The 19,484-nt window shown below is 33.0% G+C and overlaps 1 protein-coding gene across 1 annotated transcript; it reads right to left on the bottom strand.

The window, feature by feature from the left end:
* Positions 1 to 619: 619 nt before the first annotated feature.
* Positions 620 to 13,547, bottom strand: cd247l (CD247 antigen like). Its single transcript, XM_022680616.2, has 8 exons — positions 13,334 to 13,547; positions 6,647 to 6,744; positions 6,478 to 6,528; positions 5,422 to 5,502; positions 4,699 to 4,731; positions 2,410 to 2,463; positions 2,276 to 2,305; positions 620 to 1,264 (listed from the first exon to the last, which is right to left on the bottom strand). Exons 2-8 carry the CDS (start codon positions 6,737 to 6,739, stop codon positions 1,202 to 1,204), a joined length of 405 nt encoding a protein of 134 aa, XP_022536337.2. The 5' UTR covers positions 6,740 to 6,744; positions 13,334 to 13,547; the 3' UTR covers positions 620 to 1,201.
* Between the last annotated feature and the right edge of the window lie 5,937 nt (positions 13,548 to 19,484).

Raw genomic sequence — 19,484 nt, 5'->3', positions numbered from 1 at the left:
CACGTGCCCAACCATGTGGATGGAGCTATGAGGTTATCCCATGTTTACTCCTGTCCCTCCCCTCGTGCAACCCCCCCCCTCGCGCATCTCAGGCAGCAGCAGACTGTCACTTACACAAACACAGAGACAGCGCTGTGTCAATAATCAAAACATTGCAACATGAGTGTTTGATTTAATTGCCTTAAGTGACCGCACATGTCTTGCAATGACTTTTGCGCATGCTATTAAACGATATATTATGCAGCCCTAGTTTCTACTACACTTGCAGGTGTTTGTCATGGGTTTAATCAGGTGTGATTCTAGGATCAGATGTTTAGACCAATGAGCCCCACCTGCTTTTTAACAACAAAAAAAAAACCTTGATGAATGTTTGTCAGGTGTTTGTCCACTGTGGTTCCACAAATTGAAAATGATTTCCAAGGTAATCATGACACAAAATCTTAAATATTTTTATCATATGTCAATTTTTTATAGCTTTATGCATCTTCACATTCCTTTTGCAAAAATGATTAGCCGACCTCGCAGTCGCCCTTTGCGGCTACATTCACTATTTTTTCAAATAGACATTGGGGTTATACTGTCTGTAATGACATGAAAGTAAAATAAAATGTAAGCAACATTGTTCTCATACAACCCAAAGTTTTTTTTTTATTAGTAGTTGTATATCAAAATTAGCAAGTAAAATCATCCAGCTACTTGGGCAACAGTTTACAGAAAATCAGTCCTGGATTTATACAAATTTAACATTTTGAGAAACAAGCATAGCAGGTCTAAAATGCAAATGAGAAATATACTTCAGCATTATAATTAATATTTACAGGACATGTTTCTACCTATATGCAAATTATGATCAGTGATCAATACTTCAATAACAAGAAAATGGGGAAAATGCATGAAATCTGAACTACAGCACCACCTGCTGGACTAAAACTCAGCTCAGCTGCTTTAAACACATAGCAAGTCATAAATAAGCACAATAACTACATATTTTTAAGGTAACTTTTTTAAGAAACTATTTTTTACGCTTTCTAAGTAATAGATAAAACAATATATTTCTATATTATGCTACAAGAGATTTTGCATAGACAAATTTCACAAGCAGCATCCAATTTAGATTCTTCCTCTGGATGAAATGTGGGGAAAGGGTTACAGGAGATGTTCAGCATGTCTTTAAGGTGTGTGTGTGTGTGTGTGTGTTAGTTCAGCTACGTGATGGTAAAGCAGGAAGGGGATCCATTTCGATGGCATCAGCTGTAGCTGCAGACTGTGGGAAGAAAACAGTTGAAAAACTCAATAATATAAAGAATCCAGTCCTGGTTTAACAGGAAAAGACAATCATATACCATATATACCATATACCATATATACCATATACCATACTGAGCTCAGATGAAACTTGGCCTTTTTTTTAACTCATCTGTGCTGTGAACACAACCCATAAGTGCTGAGCCACCCCTGCAGTCCAGACTTAATAATTTGTGCTTTACATAAATACTTAATTATACAATAACACTTTGAGTAAAATGCTCATAGTAAATGTCAAGTACAGCTTCTATATGATTTCTGCACCTCTGTTACCAGTATTATTAGTTGTAAAAATATTATTATAAGAGAAGTAGTTGTGTGGTAGTGGTTTTGTAGTGGTATTAGTAGTTGTAGTAGCATTAATCACAGTGATAATAGTTATTATAGCAGTAGGAATTATAGCAGGAGCAGTAGTAGTAGATGTAGTAGAATTTATAGTAGTAGTAATAGTAGTATAATTACTACTAGTAGTATTAGTAGTAGTATTAATATATGCAGTAAAAGTAGTAGTGATTGTATTAGTATAAGTAATAGAAGTAGTATAAGTAGTAATAGTAATATAAGTAGATATTGGTAGTAGTAATACTAATAGTAGTAATAGTAGTAGTATAAGTAGTAGTAATAGAAGTAATATTAGTATAAGCAGTAGAAGTAGTAGTAATGGTAGTAGTAATAGTAGTAGTATAAGTAGAAGTAGTAGTAGTAATAATAGTAGTAAGAGTAGTAGTAGTAATAATAGTAGTAATATTATTATAAACAGTAGAAGTAGTAGTAATGGTAGTAGTGGTAATAATAGTAGTAATAGTAGTATAAGTAGTAATAGTAATAGTCGTAGTAATATTAGTGGGGGTCGTAGTAATAATATTAAAATTCCCACAAATTGTTATTATTCACTTTATAATCTAAATAACCTTGACCTTCTGTTTGTGAATAAAATGGTAAAATAATTAAATAAAAATTGTAAAATTACCTCTTTGCTTTTGGCTTTACTCTTGCGAGGCTGTGAACAGATATACAGATATAATTAAAACACATGATTTATCCTCTGTAACTGAAGCCTCGTGTTTTGGGCTCTGTAAATAATCAGACTTACTGAACTCCTACCTTGGCTTTCTTTGGGATCTCCTGGTAATCGTCGTTTGATGGGGATCTCAGAGCCTGTTGGTACAGACACATGCTGCAGTTGTGAACCTGATCTCTGCACTTTTACACACAGCCACTGGAGGGCGCCTGTAGTGAGAGCGGGTCTGATGTGGGCCTCTGGTTTCAGAGCAGCACCCTCCTGCCCACAGCTCTAAAACATAAACCTCCTAAACTGTTTCTAAAATTTAGTGTATAAAGTTGCTGTTTTGGAGATAAATGTTTTTCATTGGACAGCAACGATATAAAAAAAATGCTAATTTAATTCAATTGTATATTGCATGTACCATAATGTGTTTTTGAAATATTAGTGTACAAAACCAGAACAACTTTAATCTTTCATAATTTTGTCATGCAAATAGAAGAGTGTACATTGAACATAATTGAATAAACTAAAACGAAAAAAAGTAAACCAATAGTGTAAAAACTGAGAATAAACAGATTTCTGCAGGTTTGGTGCTGACATTTCAATAATATTTATCATATAGATAAAATAATAAATGTTATATTAGTTTTAGATGTTTAATTTGTATCCCATAAGAGCCCAGACCCGTTTCTGAACACTGAAGCCAAATTCAAAATGAAGTCAGATAAATTTATTTAGAAGATTATTCATATTTGTTTTTATTGTGAAAACATGACTTTAAATATTTTAAGGTTAAAATCCTGATGTAACATGAATGACACAACAGCACATTTATAACTATTATTAATATTTTGTTCTAGAAATCAGGTAAAAAGCTAAATAAATGCACTTTTAAAATAAGCTAGTTTTATCTCCACTTCTAGTCCAACACTTCTACATTCTGTAAATAAGGTCAGATAAATAAACACATATTTAGGCACTGTGCTGTAGTGATGCAGCACTCAAACAGACGGCTTCTAATAAGAGCTGATCAAAGGAAAAAAGCTTCTTAATTTTGAATTGAGTGTTGGAGCATTTCTATTGGTCCATTCTTTAATTCTGACACAAATTAATTTAAAGACCATCTGACACATTTGGCTTATGTCAAAAAAATGTTTTTGCATGATGTGCATTTCTTCACAAATCAGTAAGGAATCATTGCATGTGAGCTACTTATATTTTATCTGTATATTAATCATTTTATTTTCAGTTTATCAACTGAATCTGAAGCTGAGAGCCGAGCGAGTCGGTGATGAAAGATCATCAAAGTCATGTTACTTTAAATTTTATATTTAATATATGAATTCAAAATGATTATAATTATTGATCAGATTTTGGTGTGTTTTTTTTGCTGTAAATTGGGGCATCGTGAATGGAGCTAACTGCATTTAAAACACTTTAATTAGTATTTATTTAGTATTTTTGATGCGTTCCTAAAAAGACACATATTGTATGCATATCATCGCTGTCCTATAAAAAACACTTATCTCAATTTTTGTTGATTTTTAGTTTATTGCATAATTTAAACAGACAAACTGTCCCTTACATTGTGCCAAAATTTATTGATGAACGGACCAATAGAAACTCTTCAAAATGACCTGAAATAATCTCTTTTTACATTGACTTCTATAGAAAGTTTACAAGGTTTTTTCTCTCTCCTGTAAAGTTGCTGTTTTGGAGATGTTTGGAGTGTTTTTCATTGGACAGCGACGATATAAAAAAGGCAAAAAAGTTTAACTGTTAATTTAATTTAATTGTACATTGCATGTACCATAATTGTTTATGTTTATGAAATATTAGTGCACAAAACCAGAACAGCTTTAATCTTCCATAATTTTGTCATGCAAATAGAAGAGCGTACATTTTAATAATTTAATAAACTAAAACGAAAAAAGTAAACCATAAACGTTAACGTAAAAACTGAGAATAAACAGATTTCTGCAGGTTTGGTGCTGAAATTTCAGACTCAGCGTTTCTGATGTCTGCACCGTGGTCTCATGCTTCATGCGGTATTATTCGCTTTGATATCAGCTCTTTGATATTACTCCTCTTTGCATTTCAGTACGGAAACAGTTTCTTTGTCTTGTAACCAGCGGTTATTCTGCCGTTTATCAAAGCTTTCTGTTTTATGTAGAAACAGCTAGACTGTGAATAGGGAACACTTTACTCTCTAGAGTAATATATTACTATAATACTAAGGAGTTATACTCCTGTAGAATGTAGCATCATTCATATAATCATCATTCATGCGTTTGTTGGACGATTTTTTTTTTATTGCTTATTTGTAAGAGCATGGTGTATCATATTGTAATTATATATTGTAATTATATACAGTGTTCTCTACTCACCTCATACTGGCCTTCCTCTTGCTGTACACGATTCTGAAATTACAGTTAAACAGATGTAGGTTAAATAGGAACAAAATGAACAGTGTAAAGGAAATTAATGGCAAAACAAAACTAAATGACCATGCTTAACAAAACTACGATTAATCATCCTTTCTTTTTAACAAAATACAAACCCCAAACAATCCCTAAAGCTTCAAGCTAACTTTGATTGTGAGAATACTAGTAGTTTTTTGTACAGAGTAAGTTCATTATTCAGTTATATTTCCTTGTGCAGAAACTCTTGATTTAGCGCATCTTGTGGAGTCCCACTGGGTTCTATTTTAGGGCCTATAAAACTGATGTAAATAATGACAGGAATAATATAGGCTAAATATTTGTTATGTTTATATCAGTGACTCCTGCTTTTTACTTTTTAAGGTGCTAGCATGATTTATTACATGAATTTTATTCTATTGGACATGTAGAACTTTCACCAATAAAACTATAATTTACTGCATTGGAATGTCAACATAATTCACCTAAATTAAATATATTATAGCAAGAATTATTGCTGATAGAAAGTAAACTGAAAGACATAACTGTATTGAATATTGTATATTATGTTTTTTAGTATGCACATATTGTAGAGAATAAATAATAAACATCAATGCAATATTTCTCTTAGTTAAAAATGATTTAATATTAATTATATTAAACATATAATAAGGATTAAATTCATCTCACCCGTCTGACGGGCCCACCGGCCTGCCCGCTTTGCCCCGCGAGGGTTTCATACTCATCTGTCATTGCATTCTTATTAAGCCCCTGATAAAGATAGAGACACAGAGAGAAGAACAAAAACACAAAGACGTATCCTTACTGTATCCTCAAAACAAAACACTCTGCAGTATGTTGTATTTTTGTAACACAGAGATGGAATTAATACCATTTAACAGATACATCTGAAGAAATGCCTTTTAAACTTGGAAAATGCAATTAATGTAAATGAGAAAAAAATTGTATATGACATTTTTGATATTTGATTATGACCAAAACATTTTTCTTATTCCTCCATGCAGAATTCTTTCAGCTGTGCAATAGTTGCGGGGTTTCTTGCATGCACAGCCTAGGTCAAACTTACATTTAAATCTGCATAGGATTAAGATCCAGGTTTTTCACTTGGACATTGCAGAACTTTTAACTTTTTTTTTTTACTATTTACTGATGATCAGTGATGGTTTGGAGAGCCATGTCATCTGCTGGTGTTGATCCACTGTGTTTATATCAAGTCCAAACAATTTTTATGGAGATGAGGATATCATTTTCCAGCAGGACTTGGCACACTGCCCACACTGCCAAAACTAAATATTCTAATTTTTTAAATAAAATAATGTTTTTTGGGGGGTTTTCATTGGCTGTAAACTATACTCATCAACAATCTGTGTGTAATACATCTATATAATATATACAAGTTTCACATTTTGAACTAAATTACTGAAATAAAGTAACTTAATCAATGGTATTTTAAGTTTTTGAGATGCACTTGAGGTGTGTCTGTTGCAGAGACTTTAAATCTTGCTGTGTTACAACTCATAATTTAGCAGCGTCTCTGATTACAAAATGAGCTTATCAAAAGTCCTAAGCTTTTCTTATTAATATACCTTTAATGACATCAATAAAATATTTCAGGCAAACTTTGTCACTTTGTTTGAGAAGAAACACATGATTATTTTAATGTACAGCAAAAGGCAAAAATACCCACCATACTGCACCAAGAAAACCACACAAACAGAAACTCACCTCATAGACACTCTCCTGTGGCACTGAAGTATCAGACTGTATTCTTGCAAACTAAAATAACCACAAGAAAAATAAACCTTCAGGTCATTAAACACATACAGATACAGACACACACATAGATAATATTACTTTTATTTTAGATCAAAAGTAGTCCATAAGCCAGTCCGACCTTTATTCTGAAGTACAGCGCAGTGAAAATGATGCAGTAAAGCAGCAGAACTGCGTCCAGGATGTAGCACGTGACCGGGTCACTCAAGCTCATGGCCTCTGTGGTGAAAACAGAGGACAGGATGAACTCATAGCTCAGAACTGACCAACATATACAGTCCTATAAACGCATCTACTCTGTTTATGTTTCATAAGAAAGGATATGTACGAGATGCCAGTAAAAAAAAGCAAAGACAGAACACATTATCATTCAGGGGAGATAACATTAAAAAAGGAAATTAACTTTTTTATTTTACAATAAACCATAATAACCATAATAAATCATCAAAATGAACTGAGTACTGCTAAGTTCACAATTACTCCCTCCAAACAACACCTGAATGAAGCAATCAAGATGTAGTGTAGTTGTATTGGGGTTGTAGGGTTAATAAAATGATGATTAAACACAACACAATACATGGGACATTCCAGGATTTTGGTACATTTCCTGTCCCACCACTTAAATTTCCTTTGGCAAATTTAACAATTAAAATAAGCTCTAAATAAATGACTTCCTCTTGTATATTGTTGATATGCATCTCCTTTACTTATGAAAACAACTTCTTTGGTCTACATTGTTTTGCATGTTACAGTTTTTATGCTATTAAGTCGTGTCCCACAACATGCGCTCAACCCTGTTACCATAAGGAATTTTACCTGCAGAGAAAGAGTTAAAAATATTACTGTCTACTGGCACAAAGGAAGTGACATCACAAGGACATTTTCTGCCCACATGGCAAGACCAAGAGTAAGTGCTCTAACAATTTTCAAGTTTTTTTTTCCAAACATGTTTGTCCAAGTTGTGTGTGTCACTCAGTGAACGCAACCCTGTTACTCATATTGTAAGACTAATAATGATTAGAGTCAAAATTTACTTTATATACTTATATAACCATGTTTGTCCTTGATCTTGTATACATAGCTAAATTTTACAGTTCGCATCTGTTCCTGGGGTAAACCACAACTTAGCCTAGATTTGCAACCCTGTTACTCGCAACCCTGTTACTGTAAGTTACCAAATATATTGCATACCAACTTAAGCATCTAATATAAAAAAACTGCTTTGATACCTGAGCTTGATGAATCAAACTTTTTGATAGTCTATTACCTGTATTTAATAAATATATGAATAAAAAGGATCAAATTGAAGATCACATTTTTTAGAAGTGACCAATCCTGGAATGTCCCACATACAAAAAGCAGACTTCTTTAACATACTATTTCATAAACAAATAAAGCTAATCAAAGGTGTGGAGTTGGTGAAGTGTTTAAAATTTTTTAAATAATATATATATATATATATATATATATATATATATATATATATACACACACATATATATATACGTATATGGGATCTGTATCAAAACATTCTGCTCTAAAATTTTGGAGAATTTATGGAGCTGACATTATCTTTTACTATACATAATAATTTTATATATCAAGAATGACATTTTCAATAACAGCCTTGAACTGACGGACCCTAATGTAAATATAAAATAAGATTATACATATGCACTGATATTAAATTACTTACTTACTATCTACTACTAGTTACTTTCTACTTACTTTCCATTTATCCATTAAAAAAACATTTGTGGAAAAACTGAGCAAGACGGACACTTTTTGTTTTTAAGCACTCTTTACTTTTTGACTCTAGTGTAAATTTCTGCAAAGAAAATAATGAGTTAATATGGAATCAGCTGCTCGTTACTATGCAGGTCTTTTCACAGGTTATATATAACTCTATAACTGGCTTTTTGCAGTTTTAGAAGTGTGATATGAAGTGACATACTGCTGTTTATGCCAGTTAGTACACATACTAACTTTATTCATCAAACTACCATGGTTACTACACTGTTTATAACACCTACATTTGGTACAGACTGGCTAAATTTCTTGCTTTCAGTCTGTCTATTTGTAGTTTTATGAAAATTCTTCAGCTCTTTCTGCAGAATACTTTTATTCAGTGATATTTTCAGCCTACTGTGCTGCACAGGATGTTTAATACATGAACTTGAATAATGTTAATATTTAGTGTAATCTAATACAATGCACATTTTGTACATTAATTAGAAAATTGCTAAAAATGTAAGTGGATCCAAAAATTTGAGACCACATTAAAATTTTGATTAAAAAAACATCTGGAAACTTCTTTGGAATTACTTTTATATTGTATAATTTAAAATAAATAAGATTACAAAAAATATATGTTATATTTTTTTAATAACAGTCTTTGATGGATGGACCTCAATGTAAACATTAAATAATATAAAACATATGAACTGCTATTCAATTACTCATTTACTTTATATCTACTACTTACTATTATTCTTAGCATGCTCTATATGCATGCATACTTTATATGCACATTACTTTTGGACCCTAGTGCAAATTCATGCTAAAAATAATGAGTTAATATGGAATGAGCTGCTTGTTACTATGCGCTTCCTTTTCACGGGTTTTACATAACAATATAACTTGCTTTTTGCACTTGTAGAAGCGTGATAACCATGACATACTCTGTGCCTAGAGTATACATAACTTTACCAACTTTATGCATCAAACTACTGTGTTACTACACTGTTTATAACAACCAAAAAGACAAAAATCCAATATGGCTTCTAATATAAAAAGAGTATTCTGTTTAGTTGCAATTCTAAGATAAATCATTTTAAGACCATTTTCAAAGGGATTCTTTATGAATTTGTACGTTTTTAAAGTGACCACTAGTTCTTACGGTACCACTTTCAAATAAGACTACCTTACAAAGTACCGTCCTTACAAACAAAGTGATTTGACAAATAGAGGAAATTTCTGTTTAGCTTACTTTGAAAATAATGCAATTACACTGAGACCTCAGGGCAGCATTGTACTCTAATAGTGCACCACTCTAATAAAATTATTTTTAAAACTGCAATTAAAAATGCAATGTGAAGTTAATGACAGTAGAGCAGTAGACAGACTCTTTACTGCTCTGTCTCTGTGTGTGTGTGTGTGTGTGTGTGTCTTCCTGTCAGAATGATGGCTCCTGTATGTTCCTCTGTGGTCTGAGTTGAGTGTACCTCACAGCCTAGTTTCTCTGTAAGTAAAGTGCGCTACAGTGCCGGTGTGAGGGGGGAGGAGTTCCTGGTGGGTCCTCACACGCATCACTTTATCTCAGAATGAAGATTATTAGATGCTGGAGGTTGGTGGTTGTGAATTAACCACATATTTATCTCTATTATAATTGAAGAACACACAAGTGCATTTTCTCACGATGTAAAAAACCCCCACAAATTATACATTATAAAGTGTTAGTAAAGCATACAGTCACTCTATATTGGCTGCTTTGGCTAGCCTGTATAATATTATGTAACATTTCTTTACATAATATACTGAAAATTAATGAACTATGCTGTGTTAACATGAATACTGTGATCTGTATGTCTTTAATCCAATTGAATTTGTTTTGATGAAACATTTCAACTTGTATTCCAATTAAAAAAGCTATGATAGTGTGTAATAGGTATAGGTATTTAATCGCAAAAAAAACTTCTCCATTTTTCACTTTTTGACATATCAGGTCTTATGTCAAAAAGTTGTTTTTCTAATTTGCTAAGTTTTTCAAAAGTTGCTAATTACAGTAATAAAATATAATATATATTTTTTTTGTATTTTAATCAATATCAGAATGAATGTTCGTCGGATAGCAGCTGTTAAACTAGTGCCACAACTTAAAGTTTTAAAGAAGAAAGTGCTGATATTTCAAATGACCTAGGAGAGTACAGATTTTCAGAAAGATAAAGTATATGAGACCACAAACACAAAATAGTTACAAAATATGGCTTACTTTTATATAAAAGTGATATATTATAAAAAGAAATATATTTATTCTGCCATATAAAATGTTAACGCAGCTATAACCTGCAAAACTCTAACCTGCAAAACATGAAATGTGTGTACTTTTTATTTAAAAAAAAATTCTAATGGAATTATCTTTTTTTTTATTGCAATAATAAGTACAGTAGACCTACGATAGATTTTCAACATCAGGGGACAAGAGAAACATTTTGAGCCTCTTTTGAATTATATAAAACACCTACTCTTATATGCATTTATATTATATTTAGTAATTTAGTAATTTATGCAAAAAGTGCACAAAAATTATAACAGTATATTAGAAAGTAGTAGTAGTACTGTAATAAAACAAAGTAGTGATTGTAAATGAGCGTTATTCTCCTTGGTAAAAGTATGGTTTTTAATTTGACATTAAACTTTTAGATGTGACATCATTTAAGGTAAATGTTGCTCTGGCAGCACAAGGACTTTCCAGAGTGAGAAAATCAAAAGCACAAACAGGATCGGCTACGTTTTTAGCAGTCAGAAAGGATGTAACGTGGCCTTTGCCCTATTTACCTGTCGTTTTTAAAGCTGTATGTTTTATTACAGTATGTATTATAAAACTGATCTGAGAATTAAAGTAAATGAGTACACTTACGTTTTGCATTTTACACTCCTTATCTTTTAAATCAGACATTGATTAAATAAAACAGATCCGAAATACAATCAGAATTGTTTTTAAATGCAAAGGTATAAATCTTTTCACAGTCTGATTAACTAATAACCGTTTATTTCCACTTGATGTGTGTATTTGTGGGTAAAATCTAATTGTATTGTATTATAAATGAGGCCAAATGGCACGCTAACAGCACCTGCATATCCGTATATAGTATGTCCAGTAAACAGTTAGGCCCATAAATATTTGGAGTGACACAAATTGCATGATTTGGGTTCTGCATGCCGCCACACCAGATTAAAAATGAAACAAATGTGATGCAATTAAAGCTTAGAGTTTCAGGTTTAATTTAACAAAAATATTCTATGAATCGTTTAATAAATACAAGCATTTAGAAGATCAAAAGTACTTGAACAAATTATCTAAAAAAGCTAGTTTTCTGGTAACAGTACTTTAATAAACATTAATAAACATTGTTAAATGGTTTTTAATTGACACTAGTTAAGACATTATTAAACTTTACTACATTTCAATGTGCAAGAATGTTGCGAATGTTAATGATAAATGAATAAAAATCTTGTATTGATCAAATAATGTTTATACGGGTTTTCTTTACCCTATTGCACTATTGTGTATTGTGTTTCTTCTTTTAAGTATGTCTATATCTGTGACCTTGTTGTATTGTACGTTTAGTGTCTCTCATTCTTTTAAATTTATATTTTTATCTGTTTTTTATAATTTTAATTCTCTGTATGTCCTGTACATATGCAGTACTGACAATAAAACTACTTAACAATGCCTGAACTAGTGGCAACTAATAATTAAAAGTACTCTTAATAAATGTACCATTATTACCGTTAAGTTTTACCCAAATAACTGACTACACAATGTGCTACTACACTACTACAATTAGTAAGAATGCAATAGTATAAAACAAACAAAACACAAAAACACTGAACAGACATGCGTTCCAGCTTCACATTTGCCAACTACCAGAGAAAAAGTGCATTAAACTAAAATTCTATATAATTTGATATTTTCAGGTTAGCAAATACAAATAATCAACATTCTCTGAAGGAGACGTGTTTTTGTTGCCTTAGGAAATAAACCGTTTTCATATTTTAAGCTTAAATGAAGATTATTTTATTCTTAGCCACCAAAAGCCATCCAAAGTGTAAAAACGTTAAATGAAACACTCTGAAAAGGAATCCTGTACACTTGTTCTGATATATCTCAGAATGAAACTGTGCAGTTTCCCTCAGCTGGTCTTATTATAGATACGGCCAGAGCCATCTGGAACCTTGCTCCTACTATCAAGCAAGATACCCAAATACTTTAATGATTAAACTGAATTAATCCATAATAGGAACTGCTGCTTTAAAAGATCCCTAAATTCCTAGAATAAGAAATTAAATAGATACATTTTAACAATTGCTCACAAATTATGGTTTTGTAACAAAACTTTCAATCTCTATTTTTGCACTTACATTTTTGAGATTTTTTAACCTTTTTAATGACAATAAAATCAAAAGGAATTTTCCAAAATGACTTTACGTCCATGTGTATTACCTTACATTAAAAGATATGGCTGTTTCTCTCATCGCTTTAGAGATACTAGATTTTGATCTGACAGTGATTATTAAAACTTAAACTAGACTTAAACTAAGACCGTTGCAGCTTAAGCGTTCTGGTGGGACCAACAATTTTGGATCTACTACTCAACCCAATCATCTTCATTTACAAAGCACTTAAAAAACAACAACAGCAACACTGAAACTATTAAAAGTAATTAGGAAATACAAAAATAGCAAAAGACTTGTGTTTAGGGACAGCATTTTCATGGCTGTGCGGAAGAAGCTTCTTCATATCTTCTTCATATCACTCACTGATAGACCACAGAATCAGAACTGGAATAACCATAAATAAAGCTCAGATATTTCAGAAATCAAGAGTGCGTCTTTATAATCTAAAGCATGTTGACTTGCCTGACGTTGAGTTCTGCAAATTTAGCCAAGTCCATGTTTTTAAAAAAAAAAGAATTACTAATAAAAAATAAGAGGTTTGGCTTCTTACATGTTCAGGACATATGTTGCATATGTCGCTGCGTGGGACGAAAGGCCTACAAAAAAAGAAGAATTTTATTTATCTCACCTGCAGAGGAGAAGAAAATAAGGCCAGGAACAGCAGGACACTCTTCTCAACACTTCCACCAGATTCCCTCTTGGAGAGAAATAAGTTTGGCTGTCTTTCTTTCCTGTAGCTCGGCCTGACTGAACTTCTGAAGGGCTGTGTTGAAGTGTGTCTTGCTCAAGTCTTGTCTGTGGGTTGTAGAAACCCCTTTGATAACAGGAAATGGCCCCAGCACTCGGATCTGCCTAGTGGTGAGTGACACCATTCTGTAAGGTCTCAAAGCTCCCACCTTAGCATCTCTGGTCCTCTCATCTCAATACCTGTGTTGCCAGCATTTCCTGTCGGTTTATAAACCAGTTATATACACACATTCAATGTGTTTATATATAGCGCTTTTACAACAGAAATTGTCAGAAAAAGGCAGCTTTACAGAGAAAAACAGGTCCACGTCTCTTATGAGCAGCATCACAGAGAAGCCAGTTATTGTGGTGAAATGGTAAAATGTCTCATTTTTGACATGTTCTGCTGTAAATAAAATATGGGCCAGTGAGATTTGTAAATCATTGCATTTTATTGTAAGTTACATTTATTTACAGTCTGCATGGTGTCCCATGGAAAGACTTGGGTTATTGGGGATGAGGTATGGTGGTGATCATACAACCACTCTAAGACTCCCGTAGGTAAAGCCAATCAAATAATCACAGCAATGCTCCAAAATGTATTGGAAAGCCTACCCTGAGACAGTTACTCCAACAAAATGCCGAATAACTCTTTTTAATACCCTTAATTTCAGAAGAAATGATGAACGAGCAAGTGCCCCAATACTTTTGACCATATAGAGTAACTCCTATAAACCGCTCAGTGAGTGTATACAGAAATATGTACTGCAAATATATACAGTCCGCAAATAATGTGCAGAAGCCACTGGCCTTTCAGCATGACCATGAAAGTTCTCACATCTTTGTTCTCTACTCTCAGTTCCTTCCTCCCTTGGGTGCAGTCTTCTTTTACTAACATATATAGGCTGTGGTCTGGTAAGAAGTGAACAGCTTCCTCATGCTGCTCCAGCTGTAGTTCACCACCTGCATAAGGTCCAGCACTGCTGTCTTCACTGCTTACGATTGTTCCCGATATAAGGAGAAATTCTTGCAGTGAGTAATTCCCTCTTATTTATAAGAGTTATAAAAATGAATTTGATCAAATAAAAAATATTAATGTCTTTCATCAGGACAGTGTTCTCCTATCTTGAATGAGTCTTCAGGGTGGGAGTGGAGGAGTGATAAGTATCTTCTGGACATTGGTAGCTCATTGGTAGCTCATTAGTTCTCATTGTGAACACAGACTGTGACACTGCCTGTCCTTCCTCAAACTACAGTAAAGATATTTATGGTTCCTTTTTTAAACCACGGAAGACAAATGAACAATTCATAGTTCTGGATTGTGACCAAACCATAATTCTTTCTAGAGTACATTTTAGGCTTCATGCTGTCAGAACCATACTAAATAAAAGTTCCAGACTGGAAAGTTATACATGAATAATCAAATCAAATCAATGAGATCTTTGCACAGAGAATCAGGCAAAATGTTGAACATACAACACAGAACCTCTGAGGAAAAACTGGCTCATTGCTAGAGAAGGAAGCAACACTGTGAGGAACCAAAGCTCACATGTACCGTTCACTATCATATGTACTATCATGGCTAATATAAAAGTGGGGACCCATCATCCTTTGGTTAGACAAATTTTAAATGAATGTTAAAAAAGTCATTATACATGCATGCACATGCATGGCCAAAAAAAAGGTCACCATTTGGATTTAAGTAAGTAAATGATGTGGGGTTGGTTGATGCCGCAGTTGTTCTGCAGGTTTAGGTTCAGCAACAGTATGTGCTGAAAGAATGAGGTCAGCTGACTACCTGAATATACTAAATATAGACCACCGTTATTTCTGGATCAATGGCTTTTTTCTTCCCTGATGCTACGGCCATATTCCAAGATGACTAGAATGCCAGGACTCATGGAGCTGGAATTGTGAAAGAGTTCAGGGTTCAGGGAGCATGAGATCATCATTTTCACACATGAATTGAGAGAGTTCACCACAGAGTTCAGACCTTAACCTCATTTATAATCTTTGGGATGTGCTGGATGGAGAAGCGCTCTTTTGTGCAGTGGTCAGACTCTACCATCATCAATGCTGCTGCAAGATCTTGTGAAATTGCAGAAGCTTATTGAAACAATGCCACAGTGAATGTGTTCTGCAACCAAAGCTAAAGGTGATCCAATAAAATAAAAGTGTGTGACCTTTTTTGTTGTTGTTACAAATTATCATCTGTAATCTTTGTTCATTTAACTTGAAATAGAACGATTAAATTTATCATCCTATTCAAGGTAAATACTTGTGCTGTTTCCCCAAAAAGCTGGTGAACACAAACCTTGAATCAAATATTTTTCCTGCTGCTCCGACAACAAAGCACTTGAACATGATGAGCTCGTGATTTTGACTTTACAAATGATCCAAAAATGCAGCATTATTAACAGATATGCTGGAGGTACGTACAAAAACATCATGCCCCAGTATAAATAAAATGTTTTTGCTGGTGGTTGGCAAACTGATGAAATGATAAGGAATCTTGTAATTAAATCTGCTTGGTATGTTGATTTAGTGTTTAGCGTATGTGGTCTGCATCTCACACAAATTACTCAAATGAGTAAAAACCCACCTGAATAAACTATTAAGATCTTCAGGCAAGCTTTCTGAAGGGATGTGCAGACTGCTGCTTACAATGTGGTTTTGTGTCATACTGCCGGCAATTTATTTTATTTGATTGTAGATTTTTTTGTTTACTTTATTAAAAAGTATGTTAGCTATGTATTCTGGAAGGTTTTTTTATCTATTTTTTTTTTACTTTTCCCTATATTGTATTTTTATTATTTGAACTACTGCTTAGCTTTGTTTAATTTCACTTTTTTATATTATTCTATAGATTTTTACCTCATATTTTAGTTGCCACAATGAATATCTATTTTCCCTCTGTATTTTATATATCAGCTTGGCTGCATCGTAAACCTTTTAAGAAATGTTGTTGGAGATATATTTGATATTTGAAATCTTGAAACTTTAAGAAACATGTTTTATTAGAATCAGGAACAGTATTAGAATTCATCATCAACAAACACTACTGTTATATAACCATTATTTAATATTGTTTGTCAGTGCATTTATTGCTAATTTGTTTTTTATTTAAGTCTCTTTGCAAAGGAATTTGAGAACTCTGCTCCTAATAAGAAAATGTATTTGCTCTGAACTGAGTTTAGATTTAACAGAATGCAGATAAGATCTAAAGCAGATAAAACAAGTGCAGGTAAACCACAGTCTACAGCTTCCATCGCTCAGTTTCTCCTGAAATGCAACCAAAATATTTTTAACTTTGAAAACAGTTTCCTCTGCTATTTCAGTGTTTAATTTAATTTAACTACACAGAACTGTGTCAAATAGTGATCTTTTGAACTGCAGGGAAAATGGATAAAACTAGGTCTGGATTAAAGACATTTATTTTCAGTACCATCCGGACAGCAGCATTAGAATTAGAGTTAAATTACATGCAAACAACTAGAACTGTCACAGTAATTACATATTTGGCTATATCAAAAAAAAAAAAAAAAAATAGAATACAGGGCTCTGAGTGGTCCAGCAGGCTAAGCGCTGCCACTATGATCAGGAGATCACAGGTTCGAATCCTGCTCATGTAGCTTGCCATCGGCTGCCGGAGTTTTAACACACACACAAACAAACCACAGAGCTATTCACAAACATGCATGTGCTTGTGTGTATATAAAAATAATAGAGTGGGTGCTGTACAGATGGGCAGTAATAGCTCAGTGGTTAGAGTGCTGGGTTATTAATAGCAGGTTTGTGGGTTGCATTCTCTAAGCTGTCACTCGAGCAAGACCCTAACCCTCTCTCATCCAGGGATGCTGTATAGGCCTGGTTGTGGTTAGTAGTGAAATTGAAACCAGCTTTCCAAAGAATGTGGTTAATCACATTTAATACATTTAATTCATGTGCGGCCACATAGGGCCATGATTGTTTGGATAACTTCTTTCCCTTAATAAATAAAACCATATACACTTCAGTCAGTTCAGTTCAGATTTTGCTATTTATGGGTATATGTTTGAGTAAAATGAACAGAGTTTTCAGACCTCAAGCAATGCAAAGAAAAAGTTCAGAAATCAATATTTGGTGGATTAACCCTGGTTTTAATCACAGTTTTCTGGCATCTTGTCATGCTCTCCTTCACCAGTCTTACACACTGCTTTTGGATAACGTTATGCCTTTGCTCCTGGTGCAAAAACTCAAGCAGTTCAGCTTGTTTTAATGGCTTTTGATCATCCGTCTTCCTCTTTATATTTCAGAGGTTTTCCATTTGATAAAATTAAAGAAATTCATCATTTCAAGTGGTCTCATTTCCCCCCCCAGAGTTGTATATATATGTAATAACAATAAAGGCACGTTATAAATATCTGCATTTATTTATGCATTTATATTCTAAATGTTTTGGTTTGTTATGGTCTTTTTACTAAAAAGCCCACAAGGAAAATGAATTAGCTGAATGTCACTGAGAGACTTGTAGGCAACACTCCGCCCTGTGTTGAGAATACATAACTACAATTTACTATTTATTATATATTTTTATTATCCATTGTATGTTATGAAATGATTTCAGAGGTTTAGAAGTTTTTGTAATTTCTTAAAAATACTGTATACTTTGTAAATGTACTCTTTCACATTATAGATCATTTAACATTGAGATATTTTATCCTGCTTTTATTTATGTTGTCAGACAGGTTCTATTTAAGTGATTTCTTGATTGTATAGGTCTGGCAATAATCTGTCCTGGTTGTGGTTAGTAGTGAAATTAAAGTAAACCTTCTTTCCCTTAATAAATGAAATCATCATTTAAAAAGTGCTTTTTTTATTTACTCAGGTTATATTTGTCTGATATTAAAGTGTGTTTGATACTCTGAAAGTAAGCAAAAACTAAACTGTAAATTTGTAAGGGGGCAAATACTTTTTCACAGCACTGTACTTCAACTGGGTTCTGGAGTCTGGAGTCAGGGCTCACTAAATAGGGTAAAAGGTTAGTTGGCACATATCTGTGAAGGCTCTTCTTAAATTGTGGAGCCTTTCTGTGAACTGTTCGTGTCATCTGACTGAGGCTTTTGTACCTCCATGTTTTGTTCTCACTCACGTGAGTCCTGCTGCTGCTGTCAGCTTCTCTGAAACAAGTGGAATGTGACTTTAGACCTAAATGTGGCTTTAGGCCTGATCAGAAAAATGTTTTAAAGGAACAGACACATACACAAAGCCTTATGACTTAAACTGTTTAAAGAAAATTATCTTATTTTATTTCATTTGGTTTGTGGTGGATAAAAAGCCAGTAAAACCTTTTCACACACACCTACAAAACAAGCTTTCAGAAGAGTGTTATGATTAGTCTGATTAAAGGTCTATTGGTAGCACTTTTAAAAGGATTTATAAATAGTTTACAAAGGAGTTTATTAATGGTTATAAAGTAGCTTGCTGTGTACCAAAGAGTGATTTCACATTCATTTATACTGTTGATGCTTATCTTACTTTGTCTTGGCACACTGCCCACACTGCTAAAAGTACCAATTGGTCTTATATAATCTAATTTTCGGAGACACTGATTTTTGCATTTTCATTAGCTGTAAGCCATAATCATCAACAATAAAATAAATAAACACTTAAAATAGATCACATTTTGAACTGAATTACATTTTTTGAGATACACTAGTATACAGCTCTGGAAAAACATAAGAGACTTAAAAATACACTTAAAAAAGATGAGTTTCTTTGATTTTACCAAATTGAAAACCTCTGGAATATAATCAAAAGAAAGAAAAATGATCACAGCCATCAAACCAAGCTGAACTGCTTGAATTTCTGCACCGGGAAGGGCATAAAGTTATGATTAAAAAACAGAGTTATTCCACCAAATATTGATTTCTTTTTTTTCTCTTTTTTGAAAACTTTATGAATATGAACTTGTTTTTTTGCATTATTTAAGATCTGAAATCTCTGCATCTTTTTGTTATTTCAGCCGTTTCTCATTTTCTGCAAATAAATGCTCTAAATGACAATATTTATAT

Source organism: Astyanax mexicanus, chromosome 11 (assembly GCF_023375975.1).
Source record: "Astyanax mexicanus isolate ESR-SI-001 chromosome 11, AstMex3_surface, whole genome shotgun sequence".
NCBI lineage: Eukaryota > Metazoa > Chordata > Actinopteri > Characiformes > Acestrorhamphidae > Astyanax > Astyanax mexicanus.
This window is presented reverse-complemented; position numbering and strand designations above follow the sequence as displayed.

Excerpts from the sequence above, each read along its gene's own strand:
- cd247l (XM_022680616.2), bottom strand. The coding sequence starts at position 6,739 with ATGAGCTTGAGTGACCCGGTCACGTGCTACATCCTGGACGCAGTTCTG. Across the intron at positions 5,503-6,477 it reads CACAGGAGAGTGTCTATGAG|GGGCTTAATAAGAATGCAAT; the intron begins GTGAGTTTCTGT and ends TATCTTTATCAG. Across the intron at positions 4,732-5,421 it reads CCGGTGGGCCCGTCAGACGG|AATCGTGTACAGCAAGAGGA; the intron begins GTGAGATGAATT and ends CTGTAATTTCAG.